Raw genomic sequence first — 23966 nt, 5'->3', positions numbered from 1 at the left:
TGTATTTAGGGGATTAACTTCTGTTTAAAGATATTTCTTTCAGAACATTTTGCTCTTACATTGCTCATTAATGTTTTAGTACACACTTAATACAAAATAAATGTTAATACCGTTGTGTAAATCACACTAAAGTCAATATTTGTAATGATGCAGATTAAAATCTAGCAAATCATGTACTTTAAGCACAGAGGTAACAATATATGTCGGAAAATTATTAAGTAATGTCGCCTATACCGAATATGGCGCCTTTGCGCTGTACTAATATCCAGACCCCGATTACTCTAACGGAAGCGGAGGTCCTAGGGGTGTCCCTCGATCCTGTTAGTCAGAGTAATGGGGTCGAGGATTGCGGGGTGTCCCCCACACCCATTACATTGTAGCAGGGGACAATAAAGATAAAAGTCAACAAAAAAAAAAGACAAAAAAAAGTAACTGGCATAGCCAGTTCAGACCCAAGTTAGTGGGACAGAACTGACGCTGCAGAGATACAGTTGAGATGGCAGCACACTTCTGTGTGTGCCGCCGAAAAGCTAAGTGGGTAGGGGGAGATGTGGGTAGGAGAATGCGAGGCACAGTGATGTATGTGATCACTGCACTGCGCAATTATGGAAGTCGGCTTTTTGTAAATCGACATTATGGGCGGCGCAGTGATCACAGAGTTCCTCCATATTAAATTAACACAATACTACCATTTTAGGTCACTTTGCCCATATTGTTAAACATTTCAATACACAATCCAGATTGTATTCATAGAATTTATGTTTAGAAAACAACTTTTATTGTACTCCTGCAAAGCACATAAAAACGACACTTGGCCGTTATTAAACTTTAATTAAATTGAACCTGATCATAGTAGATCAAATTCCCAACTTGATCAAATATAAAGGTGTTATTTACTATATAGCCACATTAGGTACGACTTTGAATTAAGATACTTTGCACATAGACTAACTGTTACAGAATAAGGAAGATTTCTAAATACTGTGCATGTATTGTAACATGTTATAAAATGGCCAACACACACTGCTAGTTTGTATCCTCTGTTTGGCACACGTTACACTTTCTATGACACTTTTATTATCCCGTAGGGTGGTGAAACGGGTCAGGAGATTATTCATCATGCTGCTGTACTGAAATAAATGGCTTTATGTGAGCTATAAAAGTCTGGATATATTTGTGATAGATATTGGTGAGCATGTACGGCGGCGCACACATTCTTTCTTCGTTATATATATATGTGTGTATACATACACACACACACACACCCAAACCGATATCTTTTTAGGTAATCCATACTTTTTTGCTCCAAGTCTTTCATACAAATTAAAATTTAAAATATGGATTTTTACCTTACAGTTTCTTTTCAGATGAAAAAGTTATAAGTTTAGAGCTGCTTTGTGTGGCACTACTCTGCCGGTACCATTGATCTGAACATAACAGTGGAACTGTGAGGGTGAAAGCAGGGGCCTCCGCTCTCACAAGGCAATTTTTTCCTTCTTTTTGTTGGCAGTATTTTTGCAATTTTTTTCGGCCTGGCAGTATCAGGTGTGCTTTTAGGGAGCAAAGGTGGCTGGTCCTAGGACTCGGTCTAGGGTTCTAGTATATATACCATACTGGAGGACTCATCATTCCTGATGTTTGTAGACATTTTATAGATGCTCACCATAACTCTTTAAAAATAATCCCTGATTATTTTCTTTTTTTAATAAATATATTATAGTGTTGTAGTATACATGCTATAGTTTAGGTTACATGACACTTAAAAGAAACACATACATACACACACATATAAAATAACACATTCTACTAGAATGATCAGACAGCCACACATAAAAGACGTGGTATCACTAATATGTGTGTATGTGCATGTGGAAAGATCTAGCTCCTTTTATGAATGAGATAATTAGAAGAGAATAACAAATGACTTGCCTTTGGGTTATGTTCTTTCTGTTAGATACAATAATTCCTCCCACACATTCCTCATGTTTGAAATTCCCTTCAGATGGGATAAATTGGTGTTTTCATGATATTGATGGATATTTTCTCCATGTGCCATCCAATAGTCATGTTGATGGGAATGGTTTGACCGATGATGGACCTGACGCCAGAGGAGTCCCATCAATGACCTGTACAAAAGAGGCTTGGGAACATGGAAAAGTGAGTACCACAGTGTGCAGGAGATACTCATGGTTCATGTCATTACAAGGGGCACCACTGTCTAAGAAAGCATAAGTCGTAGCCGTTTGGCAAGTTTTGGTTCTCTGTGCGAACTCCATTTCAACAGCGAACATAAGCACAGGCTGTGTGGGTTGCACTGAAGGATGGTGTGTTTCATTACCTATCACCGCCTTCTCCGCTGAAGACAGGCCCTTCAGTTTTCCAAAGGCAGCGTTGTTTGAACAGGGCAAGATCCCAAGTAATGTCCCGAGGTGCCACAATATTAACAAAGATGACTCCAGCGTTTTTCTGCCTCAGAAAATGGGACTCACCAATGTGCATCATTTCCAATGAAGCCTCTCCCAGAGCAGGGTTGCTTGTCACCGTAGGTACACCGTGGTCAGAACGCCGAACAGGTCTGTCTATTCAATGTCATTCTGTGCGTCTTTCCATCAGATGAAAGTCACTACGCATAAACTGCTCGATTAATGTTTGTAACATGACCACCTCAGCTACGTGTACCAGCTCATCCTTGAACTCCTCATGCAAACTTCTGCAATACAAGGTCGACTGAGTTATCTCCAGCCAAAGTAAGTCGGGGGCCAACTGTTTGTATCGACTGCTGTATGCAATCAAGTCCCGAGTCCCCTGTTTGACGTCTACAAGAAAATCTGTGCCTTGGATGCCTGGGTCGGGGATTTGAAGGCTTCCAGAAAATCGTTTTCAAAGTCCACTAATCAATCCAGCATTGGACACTGCAGAAACACAAGGTGCAGCCCAATACAATGCATTGCCGGTGAGGTTATTCAAAATTAAGCCAATCTAGGCTTTATCACTGGAAAAATGGGTTGGGTGGAACATAAATTTAATGGAACAAAGATCGCAAAATTTGCTCCGTTTTCTAGGGGCCCCATCAAACTTCACTGCACAGGACTGTCCCATAGAACTCTCTGCTAGGGCTTCAGATGCAGTTGCGAACATGGTTTCCTTCAGTATGGCATTCTCTGACATCAATTAAGCAACTTCAGTGCATACGGTTTGAAACTCGTCACATAGGCCCTGTAAGGCCTCCATGTCCTCTTTCTCAGGTGATAGTAGCCATTGCAAATGGTCAATCTGCACAGCATGCTGTATTTTGGTACCTGCTAGTGGGGTCTTGGGGTGGTCCAGGGTCCCGGAAGCAGATCCGAGGTGCAGAAGACGTGAAGGCGAGCATCGAGGCAACTCTCCTATGCCGGACTAGGGCTATGATAACCCCTGAGTCCAAAACAGGAATTAAGTCTTCCAACACCACAGAGAATCTGCCTCCCACGGGTTACCATGCTGAAGTGACAGTGAGCAAACACTGTTGGGTGGCTGGGAGGATGAGAGAAAGGAACTCACCAGGAAGAAAGGGCAGGCAAGTAGGAAAGGTAGAAGGAGAGCAGGAGTCAGAACAAGGCAGAAAGCAAGGCAGGGAATGAACAGAAAAGGAACAGGGCAGCGTCACCTCTCAAGGAGCAGAGAAGTTTGTAACGCAAGTTCGGGAAGGAGAGCGGTCAAGAAGCAGAGCCTCATGTTCCACTGCTGTGATAACAGACCAAACACACTGCACTGTGCATGCGTGTAACCGAGACAGTGGTTCCCTGCGCATGCACATGTATAGAAAATATTAAATGGTGACACCCAATGCCGGAAGGCTGCCGCTGCTGCCACCGCCATCACAGGAGCCATAATCCCAATAGGAAAGGGGTAGGGAAGGATCTGAGGTGCCATCATGAGTACCGTTGCCAGTTGGTGGGCCCAGGATGGCTCCCAGGTGCTATGAACACAATAACAGCTCCCCAAAGGAGGATGGTAGAGGCTGTACACAAAAGAATAAAGTCCTAATGTCCCTGTTGAATGTGGACCACTGGTTATTCAGGGACCACTGGAGTGACTGCATTGCAGTTTTGCTTCTGGTTCTAACAAGATGCGGGATGCCCTGAGCTCTAGCATCTTCAGAAAATGCCAGCTGGGAGCCTGCTGTATGGTTGGAAGAGGGCTATGGTGGTCTGAATGATTGTCCCTCTCTCTGCATGAGGGAAATCCATGCTTCACTCCTTATTCGAGACTGCTATTATAAATTGCGGGAATTTGGGGGTTATGGGAGCAGAAAGGACTTCCTTAAATTGTGGGAGAAACCTAATTCGTTGAGTAAAGTGTACATCATCCTGAAGTTCAACAGTGATGATTCTTTCAATCAGGTAGTGGGTGCTTCCAATCACTAAACAAAGGTATTTCCAATGTTTTGGGTGGATAGTGAGTGCTGTGAATATACTTGTTCAGCAGATCTAAAGACCTCAGCCAAAAGTGCAATTCCAGAGCTTGGAGGATCTGCACCAAGGTGACCATCTTGAAGTGATACTTTCAGAGAAGCTTGTTGAGGAGAATTGGAGATAGAATGGGTATGAGACCTTCATCCTTCTTGTTCAGGAAATAAATGCAACACAAGATATTACCCACTTCCTCTGCTGGAACAAACTCACTGCTCCCTTAAGCAAAAGCAGAGCCATCTGCTGAAGCAGCAATAGTCTCAATAGATTGGTCAGCATTCATTCCCATGAGTTCAGAGTTATCAAAGGGCATTTCCAGTAGTTTTTGAATTAATCTTAACTGCTGGCATTGCTCTGAGCAACACTCCTGATACTGGCATTGCTCTGGGCAACCCTCCAGACCATTGATCCTCAACCTGCTAAGCCATTAGAAAGCCTGCTGAACCTAGAGACCCAAGATACACCTCACCAATGACGCCCAACAAGGACAAAACATGTCTGAGAATCCTTGTGGTCTTGTACAGAAGGGATGTGATCAAACAATTTGGGCTGCACTGACCCTTTTGGGGTGGGACAAAGATGGATTTTCATATGGCCTTTCCCCTGTATGGAAGGGCTAGGCAGGTGCGAGTACAATAGTCTGGAGGGTTGCCCAGAGCAATTGCCAGAGGTTTATATTGATTAAAAACCTACCAGCCATCATCTCTTTTGTTTTGAAAAAATGGGCTTGGACCTCCTGTGAGAAGTTTATTGTTGGCATCCAGAAATGATTTCGAACCACTGCTCCTGTAGTCATACAGATGAACACGGTTCTATGTGTTAATATCCCTGCAAAAATATTGCGATACAAAAATATTGCCATATATTTGCGGAAATATTGACCCATGGACCCTGCGGGGGACAGCCCCGCAACCCCTGCATTACTTTAAATGTTCAGGGGACACCACTGCAACCCACGCTCCCAAAAAATATCCCCCCCATAAAGATGGTATGGCGAGACAAACGGCCATATGTACGGCGATATTTTTGGTGGGGATATTTTTTTAGGGATACCATGCCCACGCAGTCTGTGGAATCAAGACCGGTTTGCAAAATCTTTTTTGAAGAGTCTTGTATCTTGCAGTAGTGTGGGGAAAAATGAACCTTGAGTGTCAGGAGAGAAATGTTTTCCTGCTACACCCTAGTCTCTCACAAGGCCTGCTAGAACCTGGCTAGCATACAAGACGTATTAAGAGCGCTTCGCGCCAAAATGCCAACAGCAAATATTTTTCTTCCCCAGGTATCACATTTATTTGATTCACTGTCTGGGAGCCTAGTTGCTAAGGCAGTATGCCTGGAAACAGCTATCACAGCCTGAATTACTAGGCATTCTGAGTGGGATAAGAGGTGAGGAAAAGCAGGTCTGAAAACAGAAGCCCATTGCTTTGGTGCCAAATCTCTAGTGACTGCAGGAATTGAGGCATATCTAAGCCATGTTTCATCAATTTTGCCAAAGCGCCAAACTAAAACGTAGTACAGGAAACTTTGGAGTCTAAGTCACCAGGATATCAGTTATCCCATATGTGTCATCTCTTCTGTGCAAGCTACTAACTCTAGAGTGTCTATAACCCTGGTACCGTTATCCTAAATGACCACAAGTGCCAGTCTTTAAGTCTGGAGAAGTGTCTAATCCTCTGGCACTATGGAGGTCCGGAGTCAAATGAAAAACAGCTTGCTCCGAATGATCTTCGGGCAACAACTCTTTGGGAAAAGCTAACATTCTCAAAGAATCGCCAGGGTACAACCCATAGGAAATATCCGCCTCTACCACATCTTCCTCCAAGATGTCTTGATATTTCTGGAAGAGGTCTGGCCTATCAAGGCTCTTGAACCCATCAACCTTGGGATCCCAAAGAAGCAAAGGCATAGCATCTGAAAGGCCAGGTGCCGACTTTGATGGTGCTGCCGCTGAAGGGGAGAAGGAAACAGGGTGCTTGCCCCTTGAGGCCAATGACACTGACTCCTTGGGCAAGGGGGGTGCACCAATAGTGGAGACGCAGGCAAAATCTTTCAACCCGCCACCCTAAATTCCCCCGACTCTGTTGGAGTAGATGATGAAGTACGGAATGAGGGTCTGAACCCACCCGATGTACGAAAAGGTGACTCATATTCTGACCTGCTCTGGGACTTGCCGTTATGCTTTTTGAGGTGGGGGGGGGGTGGGTCCTAAGGGAAGTGGACTCCCTCTGTGAATGATGGCAACTCTTCTTTTTCTTTTTTTCCTATCCACATTCTCTGACCTCATTAAAAATGTCAGATGTGTCTGGAACAGATTTAGAGTAGGGAGTAGAAGTCAATGAATCTATTGCAGGAATGCGTTTCTTGCTCTCTACCTAAAGATGTTTTGCTGTCTGCTTCCTGTGGGACTTAGGGTGCATGGATTGACACACCCAACATTGTTTAATGTTGTGGTCCTTGCTGAGGAACCAAACACACTTGCGGTGTGCAGTGGAAATGGACATTGTTCGTCTACAATGATTACCGAGCTTAAAACCTCACTATGGAGACATATTTCTCTCAAAAAACATCAAAGAAGTGGCCTGTGTGCAAAAAGAAAAAAATCGGTGTGTTGACACAGAAAAAAAGAAACTGAAGGAAATGACACTGTGGCTTCTGGTGCATTTACTTAGATGAGGTCACTACTGACACAAAAGGGTACAAATGAACCATGAAGGAGATGGCCTGGAGTGGCACTGCGCTGCCTGGCAGTGAATGAAAACATTTCCAGTTCCAGTTAAGGCTATGCCTGAAGGGGATTTCAAAGATGGGGACTCTGTGGTAGGAATTTATCTGCTTAGCATGCATTTTCGGAAACTTTTTCTAGAAGCTTTGTTGGTTGAGAAATTAGTAGAATTTCAATTTAAGTAAGGTGTATTCACCTCTAATGGTAAAAATACAAGCCCGCCAAAGTCTGATTTGGGGGTTGTGACAGTGTCCCATGTGACAGGCTGGAAGACTCTTGGTGACAGGAGAAGCACTGCGCTACTCAATACCGACCCTAGAGGGGTACATAGAGGAACGCAGAGCCTCTCCTCTGTCCCAAGCATGCTAGCGAAAAAACATCAACCTGCCATAAAGCCAGGTATAGGAGCACAATGTTTAGGGAATAGTAAAGTGACGGTTAGTGAAACTGGAAGCGCAAGCTGACAGTGACCTATTGTGATAATGCTGAACACCAACTACTGGTCTGCGAGTTAGAGCACTGGAAAGACAAATAGTGAGCTTTCCCTCAAGCTGCTGATGCAAACTTGATGATGCACAGAAGAAGCAAGACCGGCAATAAAATGTGCTGAGACAGCACAGTAGGGTCAGGCATGCTTCATGACAGTTGTAAGTGCCCCCAAAATGATGGACAGCCTGTTTGTAATTTCAGGCTGTGGAGCCGCAGAAAGAGGAGGTCACGCAGCCTGTGGAGGAGTAGGTCAAAGGAGGGAAAACTATACTCACTAATGGGGGCACCTGGGCAGGAGGAGGGAGCAGATATAGCGGGCAAATCGCATATTTACTTTCCGCAAGATCTACTTTCCAACCTTGACTCTAACATGCCCTCTATCCTCATCCTACTCAATCTCTCTTCTGCCTTCAACACGGTCAACCATACCATCCTGCTCAACTGTCTCATTGACAACCTGGGTATCACTGATCAGGCTCTGGCCTGGCTGACCTCTTTCCTCCCTGATCAACCCTCCCAGGTCCAACTTGAATCCTTCCTTTCATCTATTGCCCTTTCTACATGTGGTGCTCCCCAGTGGTCTAACCTCTCTACCAATACCTGGCAACACTCCCCCACTGCATTGCCATTTTCTGCTCCAATTTCCAGTGCTATGCTGATGCCACTCAACTCATCTTCAGGTTTCCCTCGGCCACCTCCTCTCCTTCTCTTATCTCCGATTGCCTACATGCCCTTCAGGGTTGGTGTGCCGCCAATGATCTATGCCTGAAAGCCAGCCAGACACAGATCCTCCTCATCGCCACACTCTCACCCTCCTTTCCCCTCACTCTCTGGCCGGTCTCCCTTGGCCTTCCTCCGATCCCCACCTGCGTGGCTAAGAACCTCAGGGTCATCTTTGATTCCACACTTTCCTTCTCTGCCCACATCTCTGATGTCTTTAAAAAGTCAAACTTCCTACTGCACCGCCTCAGAGGTATTCTGCCTTTCCTCTCCTTCCCCCAGAAGCTCACTGTCTCCCGAGCCCTGGTTCTCTCTAGGTTGGACTATTGTAACAGCCCCTTTCTAAATCTAACTGCCTCTACTCTCCGCCCTTTACAACTCATCCAGAACAGGACTGCAAGACTTGTCCTTGGCCTCAAGCTCTGGGACCGTATCTCTCCAGCCTTGAAATCTCTCCACTGGCTCCCAGTGGACCCAAGGATGGAATTCAAAACCCTCTGCATTGTCCATAAGGCCTTCTGGGGACAGGGTCCAAAATACATTCAGCTATCTCTCCTTAAATACCTCCCCTCTCGAGCTCTTTGCTTCTCTACCTCTAACTCCCCCAGGGTCTGTCGTTTTTCAAAGAAACTAGCTAGGGGTAGATCTCTGTCTTTGGCTGGGGGCTCACTCTGGAACAGCCTCCCTGCCACTCTGAAACTTGAGGAGAACCATCTCCGGTTCTGGAAGCACCGTAAGACCTTCCTCTTTGCTTCTGCCTTCGCCCCTCCTCTCCCTTGCTGATCTTTTTCTGTCTCAGCGCTGTGCACCTGGCCTTACCTCTGTCTTCCGAGCCCAAGTACCTGCTCACCCTGCCACCCACCCGCACTGCCTCTGGGCAATCCCTGCACTGGGGTCTGCATCTGTAACCATACAGACCCCCCGGCCCTTTTTTCCCTGCACTTATCAGACATACCCTGTCTGCTGCCTCAACCCAGCACTTGCCACTTGCTGGCTGCACCACCACTGTTTTTGTTGCCTTTGTTATTTATTTATTTTATTATTTATCTGTTTTTCCTTTGCTCCGCACACTCCACTTCTCCCCTCTTCCATGCACTTTTCCCCCTTCCCTCTCCCATGCACTTGCGCGTCCTCAATGTCACTGGGTCCAGTAAGATCATTGTTTTTGTTCTCCCTTGTTCCCCTCCCTTGCCTTGTCGCGCTCTCAAACACTTGTGTACGAGCGCGATACAAATAAAATATCATATCATATCATATGCCAGAATGTGCAGAGCCATGAGCCGCCCACCAATCCCTAATATTAATGGACCATTTAGTCCCAGCAGCACACTATAAAGAGAGCCACACAAGCTACAGTTGACAGGCTGTGCACAGCATTCCATAGTGGAGATCAGAGGAGGAGACGGGGATGAGAACAGGAGGTAGGGGCAAGGAATAGGTTGTGGGAAAACAAGAGACAGAGAAAAGAGGCGGAAGGAGGAGAAGCCAGAGAAAGGCTGGAGGAAGAGGAGGGACAGAGACAACATGGGAAGAAAGACCCTCAAGAAAGCATTATAGGGATGAGGAAGGAGAAGGCTGGAGCCTGGGAGAAGGGGTCTGAGAGAAGTGGGAAGAAAGAAAGGTCCACAAGAAAGCAATAAAAGTAAGTGGAGGGGGTGAAGCAAGGAAAAGGCTGCATCTGGGAGGGACGAATAAAAGAGAGGAAGAAGAAAGATCCTCAAGAAAGCAATGGGAGGAGTAAAAAGTAAGAGTAGCCAAGGAAATGCTAATGAAGAGAGATAAATACAAATACAAGAGAGAAAATCTCTCAAGAGAAAAGTAGGAGCAGGAGGGCAAGCAGCCCTGAACAAAGGGAGAGGACGAGAGAAAGACCAAGAGAGGGTTGAAGTAAGTGAGTCGGGCAATAAAAGGAGGTGAAGGAAAGAAGGGGGCAACAAGAAGGTCTGTAGGAGGTTTTTCAGTCTTGGTTTCTGCAAAGGAAAAATCTTGCCCACGGCATTATGGAGCCACAGACCAGATGCGGCCTGAGCTTAAGTCAGTGAGCTAAGAGGCAACGGACTGGAGATAAAAACCCCAGACTCGGGTGAGAAGGAAAGTGAAACTGCCAACATCTGTCTTGTTACAGCTGAGTCTGTAAAGGGATCCTGTGACCCTTAACTGTCATTGGCTGGTAGGACAGAAGAATAACTATAACCTGACAATGGACCCGGCGGGGAAAGGGTGGCAAAAGCATGTCAGTGCCTACAAACCTAGGGCACAGGGTGACTGTGTTCCCCCATGGAATTTCCACACATCCAGCGCAGTAGGGCCTTTCAATCACTGGAGCCTTAAAGATATAGTAACTCTAAACCACCCTGTCACCCTGTGATAAACTATGTGAACAGACGTTCAGGATTACAACACTAAAAAAGGATCCTTTTAGCCTATGTAGGGAAATTGAAAACTGGACATCTGGTCCTATTTAGAGTACATTGACATGTCTAACGTGTTCGGTTTCCTCCAATATCACTGCATTGTTGTACTTATCTGTGTGCCTTTTGTGTTACGATTCCACCGCAGTTTCCTGAAGCCTTCTCCCAACCTCACCAGTTATAGTAATAAAGGGACTGAACAACATAACTCAGCGTCTCAGTTTCTGTGGATCTTCTCTTCTGTGCGACAGGTTGCTGCAATGCATTTTTTAGATTGACAGTGTCCAATATATCAAAGCTGTTGCAATATATATGTTGCGTTTTCTTGCCAGCTTCACTAAGTGTCACACAGTTTGCCAATGTCTTTCTCTTTTTAGACGCAAGTCTGTTTCAGGCCGCGCAGCAAGAAGAGCGTGTTGGTTGCTGGAATTTCTGGCAGAGCTCTAGCTCACATTGAGTTGCCTTAGGGTTTTCATTTCTTGGCTGGCTTGGCTCGCTGAAAGGGGCTTTACCTTGATTCTCCAATGCTGGATGATCGACGACTCTCAGTGCCTGTCAGTGCACTTGGTCTTGCTGTGCTTTTTCAGTTTGATATGTCTGGACACCAGGGTTCATTGTGAACCTTGTTCAACTTCTCTACTTCTCAAGTGACAGCTACTCTCACTGAGGATGATTTAGAGGTCGGGTGGATCTTTGCTTCAGCCCCATCAACTCCATGTGCATTTTTCCCACACTCCTCGTTTCAACTGATAATAACTTTTATTCCTGAGTGATATGCTGGGTCTAGAACCAGACTTTTAGCATTTCGCTTGTGTGCCACACGGAACACAGTATGGGGCAATGTGATACTGCTCTGATTATTTTTGAGTAATCGTCATAAACAATCTAATCTTCCTTGTCACAGTCTTGTCTGTACTGTCTTACACCCTCAGTTGGGATCTGTGTATTCCACCAATGTAGTATTGCTGGGATAGCACAAACCTGAACTTCCAGTCAAGGAGTTAGTTATTTAATATTTTCACAATGTACTGGTTACTGGTTTGCAAAATGGTACTTTGTTTTAAAGCTCTTTCTCTTTATAGTGTGATTCACACAAAGATGGTGTCCTGACAACTAAATATGAAGAGAAATGAACTTTCAGTACTAAAAGTTGGGATCTGTGTATTCCACCAATGTAGTATTGCTGGGGTAGCACAAACATGAACTTCCAGTCAAGGAGTTAGTTATTTAATATTTTCACAATGTACTGGTTTGCAAAAAGGTACTTTGTTTTAAAGCTCTTTCTCTTTATAGTGTGATTCAGACAAAGATGGTGTCCTGACAACTAAATATGAAGAGAAATGAACTTTCAGTACTAAAACTTCACAACTTCAGCAGCCAGGGCCCTAAGCTAGTGGCTCAGTGTATTCCCTTATTTATGTATGTATGTATGTATGTATGTATGTATGTATGTATGTATGTATGTATGTATGTATGTATTTATTTCAGCGCACAAAACCCTGAGGTATCTAGGCGCTAGTTACAGAAGTGCGTGGTACATTGGTCAAGTGCAGGGCATTGTGTATGGTTACATTTGTATGTTGTAATGGGTACACAGTCAGGCAAAGCCTCACCTCTTGTCGCGGGGCCTACATCTAGCAGCATAGTAGTCAAAGTGAAATGGTTACATAGAGAGGCAGAGCCTCACCTCTTGTTGTCAGGGGCTACATCTGGCAGCATAGGGGTCCAAATGCACTACATTAGTCCAGGAAGGAGGGTAATGTTTCTAGGGCACACCTGAGTTCAAGTTCCACAAGATACGCTACATGCAGCATAACCAAAGATACAGTGGTCTGGCACGCCTAGATGTGACTTTCAACCGTTATAAGGAAACGATCAGCTTGGCAGCAGATTTTAAGGTGCCTAGAAATGCTAATCTAACAGGTGTGAAGAGGCGAATTAAGTCAGTTGAGCAAACAAAAGCAGCAGAGAGTGAGAACCCTTGAGTGGTGGCTCTGTGGGTACATGGGAAATAGCCATGTGGGTAGTGGAGAACAGTAACAGGGGTTTGAATTAATCGAGAGTAGAGAGTGCAGTCAGGCACTACGATCCATCGGAGGAGCAGGGCGAAAGATTGGTGAGAACTGCTGAGGCAGGGCTGGAAAAATGTCAATGGGTGGGGGGGGTGTCTGGTAAATCAGGTTATTCAGGTTAAAAGGTTGTGAGGCTGAGCACTAGCAGCGGAGCTCACAGGGGCACAGGGAATGAGAACAGGAGAGGTGTTCAAGCGAATTAAGTATAGAAGTAGAGGCTGTAGCACTGGGCTAGAAAGAGGCTTATCAGCAAACAAGCAATGAACGATTCAAAGGATGCAGGCAAGGCAGGTGACAAGGGTGGGCCCCACAGAGCCCTCCAGGACCCAGATAGGATTCGCTGTGCCCCTTAAATACGGCCCTTAGATAGAAGTCTGCATTTGCCTTCTGGCTCCATGGGCAACCGACTTCGTTTGTATGCTGGAGCTATCGGCAGGGTGAGGCAGCACAGAGTCAGGCAATGGCAGCCATGATGGAAAAGGCCTCGCCGGACCCAGTAGACCCAGTTGAGCCACGCCACGCTCTACTTATTGAAGGACAGCTCGGTATTGTCAACTAATTCATTGATATCTCTCTTGAAGAAGATTTTTTTTTAACTATCAGAAATGCAAATCTACATTTTATGTTTGGCTCCTTTGGACAGCTGATCGTTTTTAGTCACAGAAGAAGGTGCTTAATAGATCGTGTCGGAGGCGGCCTCTGTGAGAAGTTTTGCTGGAGTGAGAGGTGAGGCTTGACACGCAAACCCACGTCTGTGGGTCCTTTCCTCGAATCTGACTCTCGTTTCGTTACGAGCGTTTCGAGTTACGAGTTACGAGCGAGCGGGCGAGGAAAACCTCGCAGGTGAAGGAGCGAAGGAGAAGGAGAGGCCCAGGTCGTAGGGAGAAGTGCAGGCAAGAAGCAGGTGAGAGCCTAGGAGGCACTGAAAAGCGTGGAAGCTTTGCCGCTTAGCCGCACCGCACCGAGACACGGAATTTCTTCTGCTGATTTAAATATTTAAATATTGCGCGGCACGGGGCGGCGGCTTCCTGTGGCTCCCTGTGGCACTTGTTCCCTACAGCCTACCCGGTCACGGTACGCAGTTAGCTGCTGGGGTACCAGGTGACTGGCTCCTCTACTGAAAGGAGCCCCTCTGAAAGAGGTGGGCACGGCCTGGATTGGTCTCAGCAGTGCCCACTATATGAATAAGCTTGAGAGTGTGTACTCACTGGGTGCCTCTATCCCGGTGGGCTTCTCTCCATGACAGGAGGAGGGGGGCAGGGATTAGAAGAGGCAGTGAGTCCCCCATAAGTGTGGCTGTGGCGCTGGGAATAGGTACACCCTTCTCCGGCCTGGCTACCTGAGCTGGTGGCAGTCCCGCTTAGATAGCACGACCCATTGCCTTAGAAGTAAGTTGGAGCCGAACTGGAGAAGAAGGGGAACCCGCTAGCATCTCCCGGAGACCGTGTGCTTCGGCCTTTGATCCGGGCTCCAAAGCTCCCTGGTTCACTATACTGGTAAGGGGGGTCTCAGAAAAAGGTGGGAAATCCATTCATCTCACCAGTGCAGAACAAGGGGAATTATCTCTGCATGTCAACACCAGCCCTCTTCACCACACCTGTCTGGATTGATCTATACTCTCTGGACTCTGAATCGAAGTGAGTTATAACGTAGACATGCAGCGGGGTAGAAGAGCTTCCCACTCGATATATAATCTACGCAAAAATAAGTCTCAACCCATAAAGGAACCTAAGGAGTCCCACAAGAAAGGGGGTGAAACTAAAAAGAATGCCAAATATGCTCTGCCGGTGGCGCAAGGGGCCATAACTGAGTTTTTTCCTGTGAATCCTCCCCCGGCCACCAATTCCACTGTAATCGAGGAAACGGCAGCACTGATACATAATGATGGCATTTCTTTAAATACCTCCAATTTCGACGACATAGACAACAATTCCCTCCTAGATCTCTGTCTGACTATACAGAGAGGGATGCGGGCACAAACTCCCCTGAGGTTATCTAGTGGTATAACCCCTTTAAAAGAAAACAGCATGAATAGCGTCATGGGGGAGCATAATGCTGTGGGAAGCAGCGGACGCTTGTCTGCTTCTCCTAATCTAGTAATGGCGTCGATGGAGGATGAACCGGACAATGAGATGGAAGATAATATCGAACAACACCCTAGCTCAGTAAAGATAATTGAGCTCCAATCATCGGTGGCTGCTCTGCAATTTGCCCTTAAGATACTCCTACAGATGTCGGGACGTATCCTGGCCAACACTAATTCCATCACTATGGCATTAGGTCCTAAGGGCCTCCCTCGAGAAGAGGCAGAAACTAATCTATCAGATGCATTACATGTAGCTGATGCGATTGACGAGCAGGAAGTGGTGATGGAAGAGGGCGAGGTGCAACATGTACCTAACAGCAATAGTATAATTGAGATAATCCCTGAGGAGGCTGACTATCAGGAGCGGGAGCATAGTGCCCGGTCCCCTCCCACACAGAAACAACGTAGATTGGCAAAAAAGGCACTGAACAATAAGTCAGCTGCAATATGTGCCCAACCGCCTATAGCAGGACCTAAACCAGCACCTGAGACCCGTTCCAAAAAGGCCAGGAAAAGAATGGTGAGAGCAGCCCAAAGGGCGGCTATGGCAAAAGGCCCTTTATCAGACTGGCTGATACTTGAAGAGAAGTATCACTGGAGTGGACGTAAATGAAGTATCTGATGTTTTCTGAGCCTGATCTGGAATCCAGTATGCATATACAGCTGGAGCATATCCCTGAGATACGGGCGCTAGAAGAATCTGTCAAGCCCTCATCATCGGACCAGAAGAGGTCAGTGAATGACATAAACACGAATCGTATTTGCTTCATCAAGAACTTGTACCCCAGTGGCAAAAATCCCTGGCTAGCACACTCGGAGTTACTAGCAAGACTATATCATATACCTCAACTCCGTGTCTTAAAATCTGAGGATTTTCTATTTATTGAAGCCCTGGAGGGCCCAAATCCCAATGTCTCTGCCATACATTGTATTTTTCCGACTAAGGCGCAATTAATTAGAAAATACAAAGAAGATCTGATAGCAGTGGACATTGATATTGATGTGGACCCACTGGAGAAGGTCCCTTTGCCTGACCCAGAAGACACTATGACAACAGCTCCTGCGGCTATTGTGCTTAAGTCTGGGGGAGGGGAAAACCCTGCTCTGGTTGAAATACAGCAAGTTCTGAAGTCGCTCCTAGAATCCATTCCGCAACTGTTAAAGAACCATTGATGCTTTTCACTACTTTCCTGGAATTGCAGAGGCGTTTCTCATCCTTTGAGGTCGGAGGGCTCTGTAGACCTACTGTCTCAATATAGCTGCATTTGTCTTCAAGAGACTTGGTCTCTTGATCCATTATTACTAGATGGTTTTGTTATACATCAATCGGTGGCTAAACGGGGCAGCAAGGGTCGCCCATATGGTGGTTTACTAACTGGGGTAGTGAATACGATCACGTCCCGTAAGATTCAGTGTAAAGCTGAAGAGCAGCTTTTGGCAGTAGAAGCCGAATATTATGATGAAAATGGTTTGGGAAGGTTTCTTCTAATTAATCTTTACAACCCCCCAGGAGAGCTGGTTCGTGACTCACTACAAGAGGAAATACAGGACTTATTGTCCTCTTGGTGGTTGAGAACGGGCAATGTCGCTGTGGTGGTCATGGGGGATTTCAATTGCCAGATGATAGATGAAACACTCATATCCTCTAATCCTGATCTCAGTGCAAGGTGTTTAATGACCCATGGAAAGAGGGAGGCTGAAGGATTAGGCTGGCTGCAATTGTTTGGAGCTTGGGATATGGCTATGATTAATGGCCGTACTTTGGGAGACCGGCCGGGGAAACACACCTGGTCTAATGGATTATCATCTAGCACATTAGATTACATATTTATGTGCCCCGAGCTGCAGACTAGAGTAGTCGACATGTCCTTGAAGCCTAACGAATGGAGCGACCATGCGTCGTTGCAGTGCACATTTCGCATCCCCATCCCTACCTCCGTGCCTTCGAACATGGGTAGCATCCAAGCCAACTACGCAGGATCCAGAATAGTGTGGTCTGAGAGAAACATAAGATTAGCTACTGAAGCTCTTGAACCTATTTCAGTTCTAGGCTTCTGTGACTTCAAACTTATGACGATAAATGATTGAAGATTGGATATCCAGATTCTCAGGTCAGCATGCCACGGCTAACAAGGGACATATGCTAAAAACAGGGGGGGTTATACTTCCGTTTAACAGGGAAATTAGGGATGCTAAGAGAGGATTAAGAGCGGATATTCGAGGTCTGAAATCGATGAACTTACCTGGAGCCCTGTACCGCGAGAAATTAAGAAAAATTAAAAACCGATATAGAGCAGATATCAAGAACATTAAGATAACAGAGAAAAACATTAGACATCAGCAGTTGGTACAAACTATCTGCTCTAGAAATTCCCGCGGCATTTGGTCACTCCTAAATGAGAACAGAGAGAAGGCCAAAGGCCCCTTAATCAATCCAATAAGTAAGGAGACATGGGAAAAATTCTTATTAGGCCGAAACTCAGGAGGAGTGGAAACCTTGAATAGATCTTCGGATAAGGCCCCTACCCAGCTGCCTTTCGATGTCTCAGCAGAGGCAATACGAAATAAAATAGTTGCCCTTAAGTCCTCTAGAGCCCCTGGACCCAACGGACCCAACGGGCTAGCTAATGTAGTGATCAAGAGCCATCCTCTATTCTGGGCTGACTTGTTCTCCCTACTCTTCAATAAGATCTTAGAGCAGGGGATAATTCCCCGGTCCTAGCAAACAGCCATTCTCATTCCTGTATTTAAAAAAGGAAGCCGTACTGACCCTAATAATTACAGGCTTCTATCCATGCTAGATCTCAGGTAAACTGTTTGCCTCACTATTGCTTAGTGAGATGCAGAAATGGGTAGAAAATTCCAAAATACTCAGCAGATTTCAATGCGGTTTTAGGCGGGACTTTTCCACCTCACATAACCTTTTGGTCATGGATATACTCCGTACACGGGCACTTAGTAAGGGGCAGCCCCCGTTGTACGCCCTGTATATCGATTTTAAGGCCACATTTGACTCCATCCCCCGAGTGAGGCTATGGACCAAGCTAGAGAAATTGGGATGCCCGTCAGGTCTATTATACTATCTAAGATTACTCCATCAAAATACTACGGCGTGCCTTAGATTGAATCAGGAAGGAAACATGACCCGAAATGTGATCCAAGATAGTGGGGTAAAGCAGGGATGCGTCACAGCACCCCTCATTTATAATCTTTATGTGTACGACATCCCTGCAGTGTTAGCCGAGGTTGATAACTGCCCTCCTAAAGTAGGTGAAGTATCGTGCGCGGTATTAGCATACGCGGACGATCTGGTTGTCTTTGATAATACCATAGGTGGTTTGAGGCGTTCTGCTTCTACCCTATGGGATTATGCCAGGATAAATGGCTTGACCATTAATCTGGAAAAGACAAAGGTGCTAAGATTCACTAGGAGAAGAGTATCGCGCGTGAATTTGATAGTACACGGAAATCTCATAACCTATGCTCCATCATATCGTTATTTAGGAGTCGAAATTGAGCCCCTTGGCGATTATTCACTCTGTAGACAGGGTCGAATCACTAGGGCCATGCAAGTCACCTCACTAATTTCCTCTTTTACAAACAAGCAGGGTGGTTTTACCCTTTGGGGACGCGTCATCTTTACATCCAAGTGTTTGCCCCCATGATCATCTATGGCCTTGAGTCACTGCATACAATGGATTTTGCGTGGCTGCAAGTGCTGGAGGGCAAGTTCTGGAGACGGATATTGGGGTTACCCCCCTGGGGTACCGATGGCCCTGATTAGACTTGAATTGGGCCACCCCTCTTTGAAAGCAATGGTACTGAGGAAAAGAACAGGGTTCCACCTTAAGATGATAGGTGGCTCTATTAACCCCTTATTAACTGTGATCCATTAGGAGGTGACCAAAAAATATACTACTTCGCCCCTACATAAAGATATGACTACATTTTTCTTAGACATTGGATGGACACACAGAGGGCAACTGTCACCAAGGAAACCTTAAATGCACTAGGAAAAAAAGTAGACCTTTGGGATTGGCTTGAGAATTTTGCACACATAAGTAGCCTTAAGACCTATCATTTTGTGAAATATAGACTGTATAATTTCATGAAACCTCAAGCCTACCTATACCTCTGCCCCTCTAGAAGACTCAGACGCTTCATCATCCTGTTTAGATTAGAGAAATTGCCTACTTTGTATATTAGAGGTTGTAGGGGAGGACTGGTCCAGGAGACCCCTCTCGCCTGCGTTTTCTCCCCAGGTGAGGGCTATGGCTCTTTGGGCGTTCCCTCGTACCACCCGGGCCAGGTGGTGGAGGGCTCACCCGCTGAAGACATTGCCCACACGTATCGAGTGCCCACACGTATTGATTGCCACACAAATTTAGCTAGGCCCAGAAACCATTTTTTGTCCGGCAAAGATGGTGTGAGCTCAGCGCACTGTAGCGCGGCCCCCACCCTTGGAGAGTCACCTCCCTGTTGCCACAGCACCCTGGCAGATCCGCTGCGAGCACGTTCCCACGAACAAGACGGACATGAGCTAGCGCAATACGCTGACACTGTAACAGTTCACCTCCCGCAGTGTATTATCACTATCAGCATGACCCGGCCAGCAGGCCTGAACAATGAGAAGAACAGTAAAATGGTCATCTGATGGCAGACAGTCTTTGTACATATGTATATATTAATGTCAAGACCACTTGCAAAGTATGCTTTCTTCCACAAAATCTCTTATATTACAAACGCCTGTAGAATGTATTAAAATGAGAGAGCACGCTCCCATGATATAAGCAATGGCGAGCTCACACCATTGCAGGTGGATGCTAATAATAAAGGAACGCTCCAGGGATCTGTTTGTTGCGTGTATCACTGGACAACCTACCTCCCATGGTTTTACGCCATAACTAAGCTAATGCTGCTAGAGTACACGAGAAAGCGAATGCAACTATACTATGAACTCATGTAAAGGATGCGCGGGAATGCACTTATCATGTGTGTATGTCTAAGCCCCTTATGTGCTACCACCGTCACGTACAGTGGCGGGTCGTTTTCTATGTACTCCACCGACCCAACTACTACCTCATTTACTGCGAATGTATATGCATGTAACTAAAATACTGTAGCTGCTAGAACATAATGTACAAATATGGTGCTCGGACTGGGTATAATCGAGACACATCCAGCAAAGTTCAAATGCATGTTTTAAAGTGATTTTGAATAAGTATTATAGAAGGTGTTCAAATGTTTGTGATGTCTTTACCTACATTCGGCAACACACGAGGGAGATACCTTTGTGAATGCGGACAAGGCCATTCCCCCTCCCACCCTGCGAAGGCTGCCAAGACATGAGAACAGAGGCCCGCGCTGCGCTATCACACCTCCCCCGACCAGACTGGAGCCAATTCAAAGATTTGTAGCCCCCACTGCAGCACCCAAGGCCGCGGCCAGCCACCTGCATTATTTACAGCACAGCAGTAAACCTTTGTCTAAACTCACGCGCCCCCTCGTAAACCCCACAACCCACCGGACCATCTTAGACTTATGGCCCTGTGCAATCAGGACACCCAACACTTTGACAACACACAGCGGAACATCCATAACAACTTCTAACAAGACAGAAAGACCTGTGCCGCCCGTCCCAGGCCCCGAAGCTTAGCCCCTCGACCTATGGCCCCGGTCAACAGGACACGGGTAACCAGGCCTCGATATATTACCTCCAGACCCCTCACAAGGTGCATTCCTCCTGTGTTGCATTAACCTATAAAATAACCTATTGGAAGATTTACTAAAGAAAATAACACAGTAAATGACTGAATGACTGTGGTGTGCATGGCCGAGGGCAAGTAAGTCAGGAAAGGCATTCATCTCTGCCACAGGCCGCATTGGCACACCAACACCGCCCGAATGAACTCAAGCCGACCTGCCAGGCCCAGCCCAACCCACGAGGCTGACCAGTGACGTCCTCCAGCCAAGACCAACCACGCCACAGCAGCACCTACAGTTAGTCGTCGCCACCCAATCCCAATGAACTTGTGCCCCCTATAGTATGTAGATTTTGATGACGTTTTTTGTAAATATATACGCCTGTCTTTGCTATTGTCAGACAGAGCGCTCTCGGAGTTTGCAGAGTTCTTTGCATGCCCTATTTTGATTGATAAACTCCCATTTACGCTCACCCGCACTCTGTCTTGGCCTTATTCCCAGTTTTGGGAGAGTCCTTCATTGTCTCTCATTTCGGGGAGGATCGTGCTGTTTGGGGACGCTCGCTTTCAAGGTGCATGGGAGAATATCCCGGCTGATGAGCGTACATGCCGTCTCTGTAAATCCTCAGAATGCCTAGAGACAGCCAGACATCTTCTCACTGAATGCCAGATACTGAAGGACACAATTCTACATCACTTGGGTGAATTCGTACATGATTTTGCAACTATACGCGAAATGTCTTTCTGGCTCTATTGCACTAACACCAGCAATATGCACTTATTCATTGCACTTTACAATATATGGCAACAGGTCGAACTTGATCTGGAGTGTGGACTGGAACTATCCCAATATTGAGGAGATCAAGGAATCCATAGAGTACCTTATTTGAGATAGAAATCGGCTATATTTTTAAATATACTCATTTCATCTCCAATTTAGACACAAGTTGGCCTTTGTAATATACTCCGGTATGATCGTTTGTAAATTTTATAAGGAAAGTTGTTGTGTAACTGTTCCTTTTTAGTTGCTCTTTTTATATTTGATATTCACTCATGTTTCTACATATTTGTGTATATTTATGATTCAAGTATAATGTTTTGTAACTTGTAAATTGTAATGTGTAAAGTTTGAATTTATTTTCATTCTATACCACATTAAAGAATTATTATTATTATTATTAGAAGGTGCTCCTGTATTTAGGTTTCATACTGACAAATTTAAATTAATAGTGCAACATAATTGTGCAGACCCAGACACCATCTGGAGGGGACAAATACACAATCAGCAGACAATCAAGCCACTCTTCTCCAGCCAAGCAGGCTTCCTAGCTAGGAGGCGTTCAAGACACAGCCGGTTCACTATTCCATAAATTCATAATTGTGTTTTCATGAAAAAAAACTCATAAAATGTACAGTAATGTATCAAGAAAGGAGATGGCTTTTGTTAAATGTGTGAACTGTTCATTGCATGTAGAAAAATAAACATACCAAAATATCCTCATTCCAATACACATCTGGATTGAGAGGGTCAACCTTTTCAGCAAGTAAACGAAGGCATTTTCCAGTTAAGTACAGGCACTGTGATTTCATGTCAGTACAGGTTGGATGAAGAGCCTGTACACTTTCTAAGTGAGCCAGTGCTGCATGGCCCAGCAACCGTGCAGTGGTTATCCATTCCTGTTGGTTAACAAAGCATGTTGTTAATTGCAAAAAGTATTCAAGCCAATAAAACAAGCACTTTACAGCATACTCTATCCAACAGGCATTGGGCATTTATGATTCCCCCACTACCTTTCCCGATCACTGAGCCAGAGTTCTTTATTTCCCATTCAACATCCAGCCTCTCTTGTAGCCCTCCTGCCGAATCCACAGAGGCCGCTAGGGTCATGTGGCACATGAGCAGGCTTGGCTTCTGTCACTCTTACCAGCCAGCTTTATTTGCAATTGGGGTGGATAAGCAAAAAAGACGCCCAGATCATCTGGTACTTCTTTGTGAATTTTTGAAGCAACTGCTGCCTTTTCTATCCACCAAGCCCGAGACTCCACTTGCCTATTGACCCCTCAGCATCATCCAGATCCCTCCCGACCCTTCCACACAGGTCACAACAGTCACATGACCCTCTGTCAGAGGCGTGTGCTTTCGCCCTTGTTGGACTTCATTTTCTGCTGGTGTAGCGATGGAAAAGACACCCAGAACATCTGGCACTTGCTTGTGCATTTTTCAACGATTCCCCTGTCTTTCCTGCCCACCAAGTCAAGAAACTCTGTCACCATCCACCTCCCAGCATACCTGGAGACATACAAACCAAGTCACAATGGTCGCGAGGCTGACGTGACCTCTTTTCACACTACAACAAAAGCTTCTTCAGGGCAGCAGCTGTTAGGCAGAATTATATGCAGTGCCCTTTGGGAACACCACACACAATTAGGACTACAACTGACAGTACAATTTCACCTTTGGTACAAGCCTGTACTACACAGTAAAGTGGTAGAAATGGCTGAGCAGCCAGACTTATCTCAAGAGTAAAGTGAGCAGTATCAATAGTTACACTAAGAACAGCAATTACTATGATTCAAACACACAGTGACTCAAGGTTTCTGAGTAAAAGAATATACATTTATTTACACTTCAGTTATTAAACATTTCACTATTATCAAGCAGCTGAAAAATCACGATTATAATACACTACACCACACCCAATAGACTCTGGACAAGTTAGGCTCAAAATTAAGTGTGAGCAAAATGGCACTCCAGAAATAAAAAGGGAGGGAAAGAAAGTTAGATAGAAATTGAGCAGCACCAACAAGTAAGTAAGCAGGGCAATCTAGAAAAAGGAACTACAGTGAGGAAATCAAATTAAAGGGGCCTGGACCAAAGTTTTTGCAGAGGATCACACAGTTCAGGGTAGAGTTCAAAACGAAGTTGGTCGGATGAAAAGTTACTTTAAAGAAGAGAGAAGGACAAGCCCTCGGATTGGCAAAAGATTTCACACACTTTCACTGCGTTTGACGAAACGAACAACCGGGTTAGCACAGTACCTTTAGAGCAGAAGAATGCTGTAGCTGTGGCAGACGTTCCTGGCAGGTCCTGCAAGCTCACGGTTCCTGAAGCGACTGTCGGACTGACAAGAAGGAGGAAGACTGGAGGGTCCTGCACTGCTCAGGGAAGAAACCAGCAGCGGAGCAAAGCGACGAATAAATGGTGCGCTCCTTAAAACCCAAAGAGGGTCCGTTCCTCCTGGCTATCCGGTTCACTGTAGCTCTGTACAGAAAATTCGACCAGGAAGGAGGTCTGGCTTTCAGTTTGGTAAAC

At 45.7% G+C, this 23966-nt stretch overlaps 1 protein-coding gene across 3 annotated transcripts in view; it reads right to left on the bottom strand.

Annotated features, from left to right (window-relative positions):
• CFAP46 (cilia and flagella associated protein 46) overlaps positions 1–23966 on the bottom strand; it is a 2698259-nt gene that overhangs the window by 864026 nt on the left and 1810267 nt on the right. For all 3 annotated transcript variants that reach the window (XM_069611407.1, XM_069611408.1, XM_069611409.1), the window contains exon 43: positions 22142–22330. In XM_069611407.1, the coding sequence (XP_069467508.1) occupies positions 22142–22330 (189 nt within the window). The remainder of the gene's footprint in view (positions 1–22141; positions 22331–23966) is intronic.

This window comes from Ambystoma mexicanum, chromosome 8, assembly GCF_040938575.1.
Source record: "Ambystoma mexicanum isolate Mex_15411 chromosome 8, UKY_AmexF1_1, whole genome shotgun sequence".
Taxonomy (NCBI): Eukaryota; Metazoa; Chordata; class Amphibia; order Caudata; family Ambystomatidae; genus Ambystoma; species Ambystoma mexicanum.
Note: the sequence above shows the minus strand (reverse complement) of the source record. Positions and strands in the feature narration are given on the sequence as shown.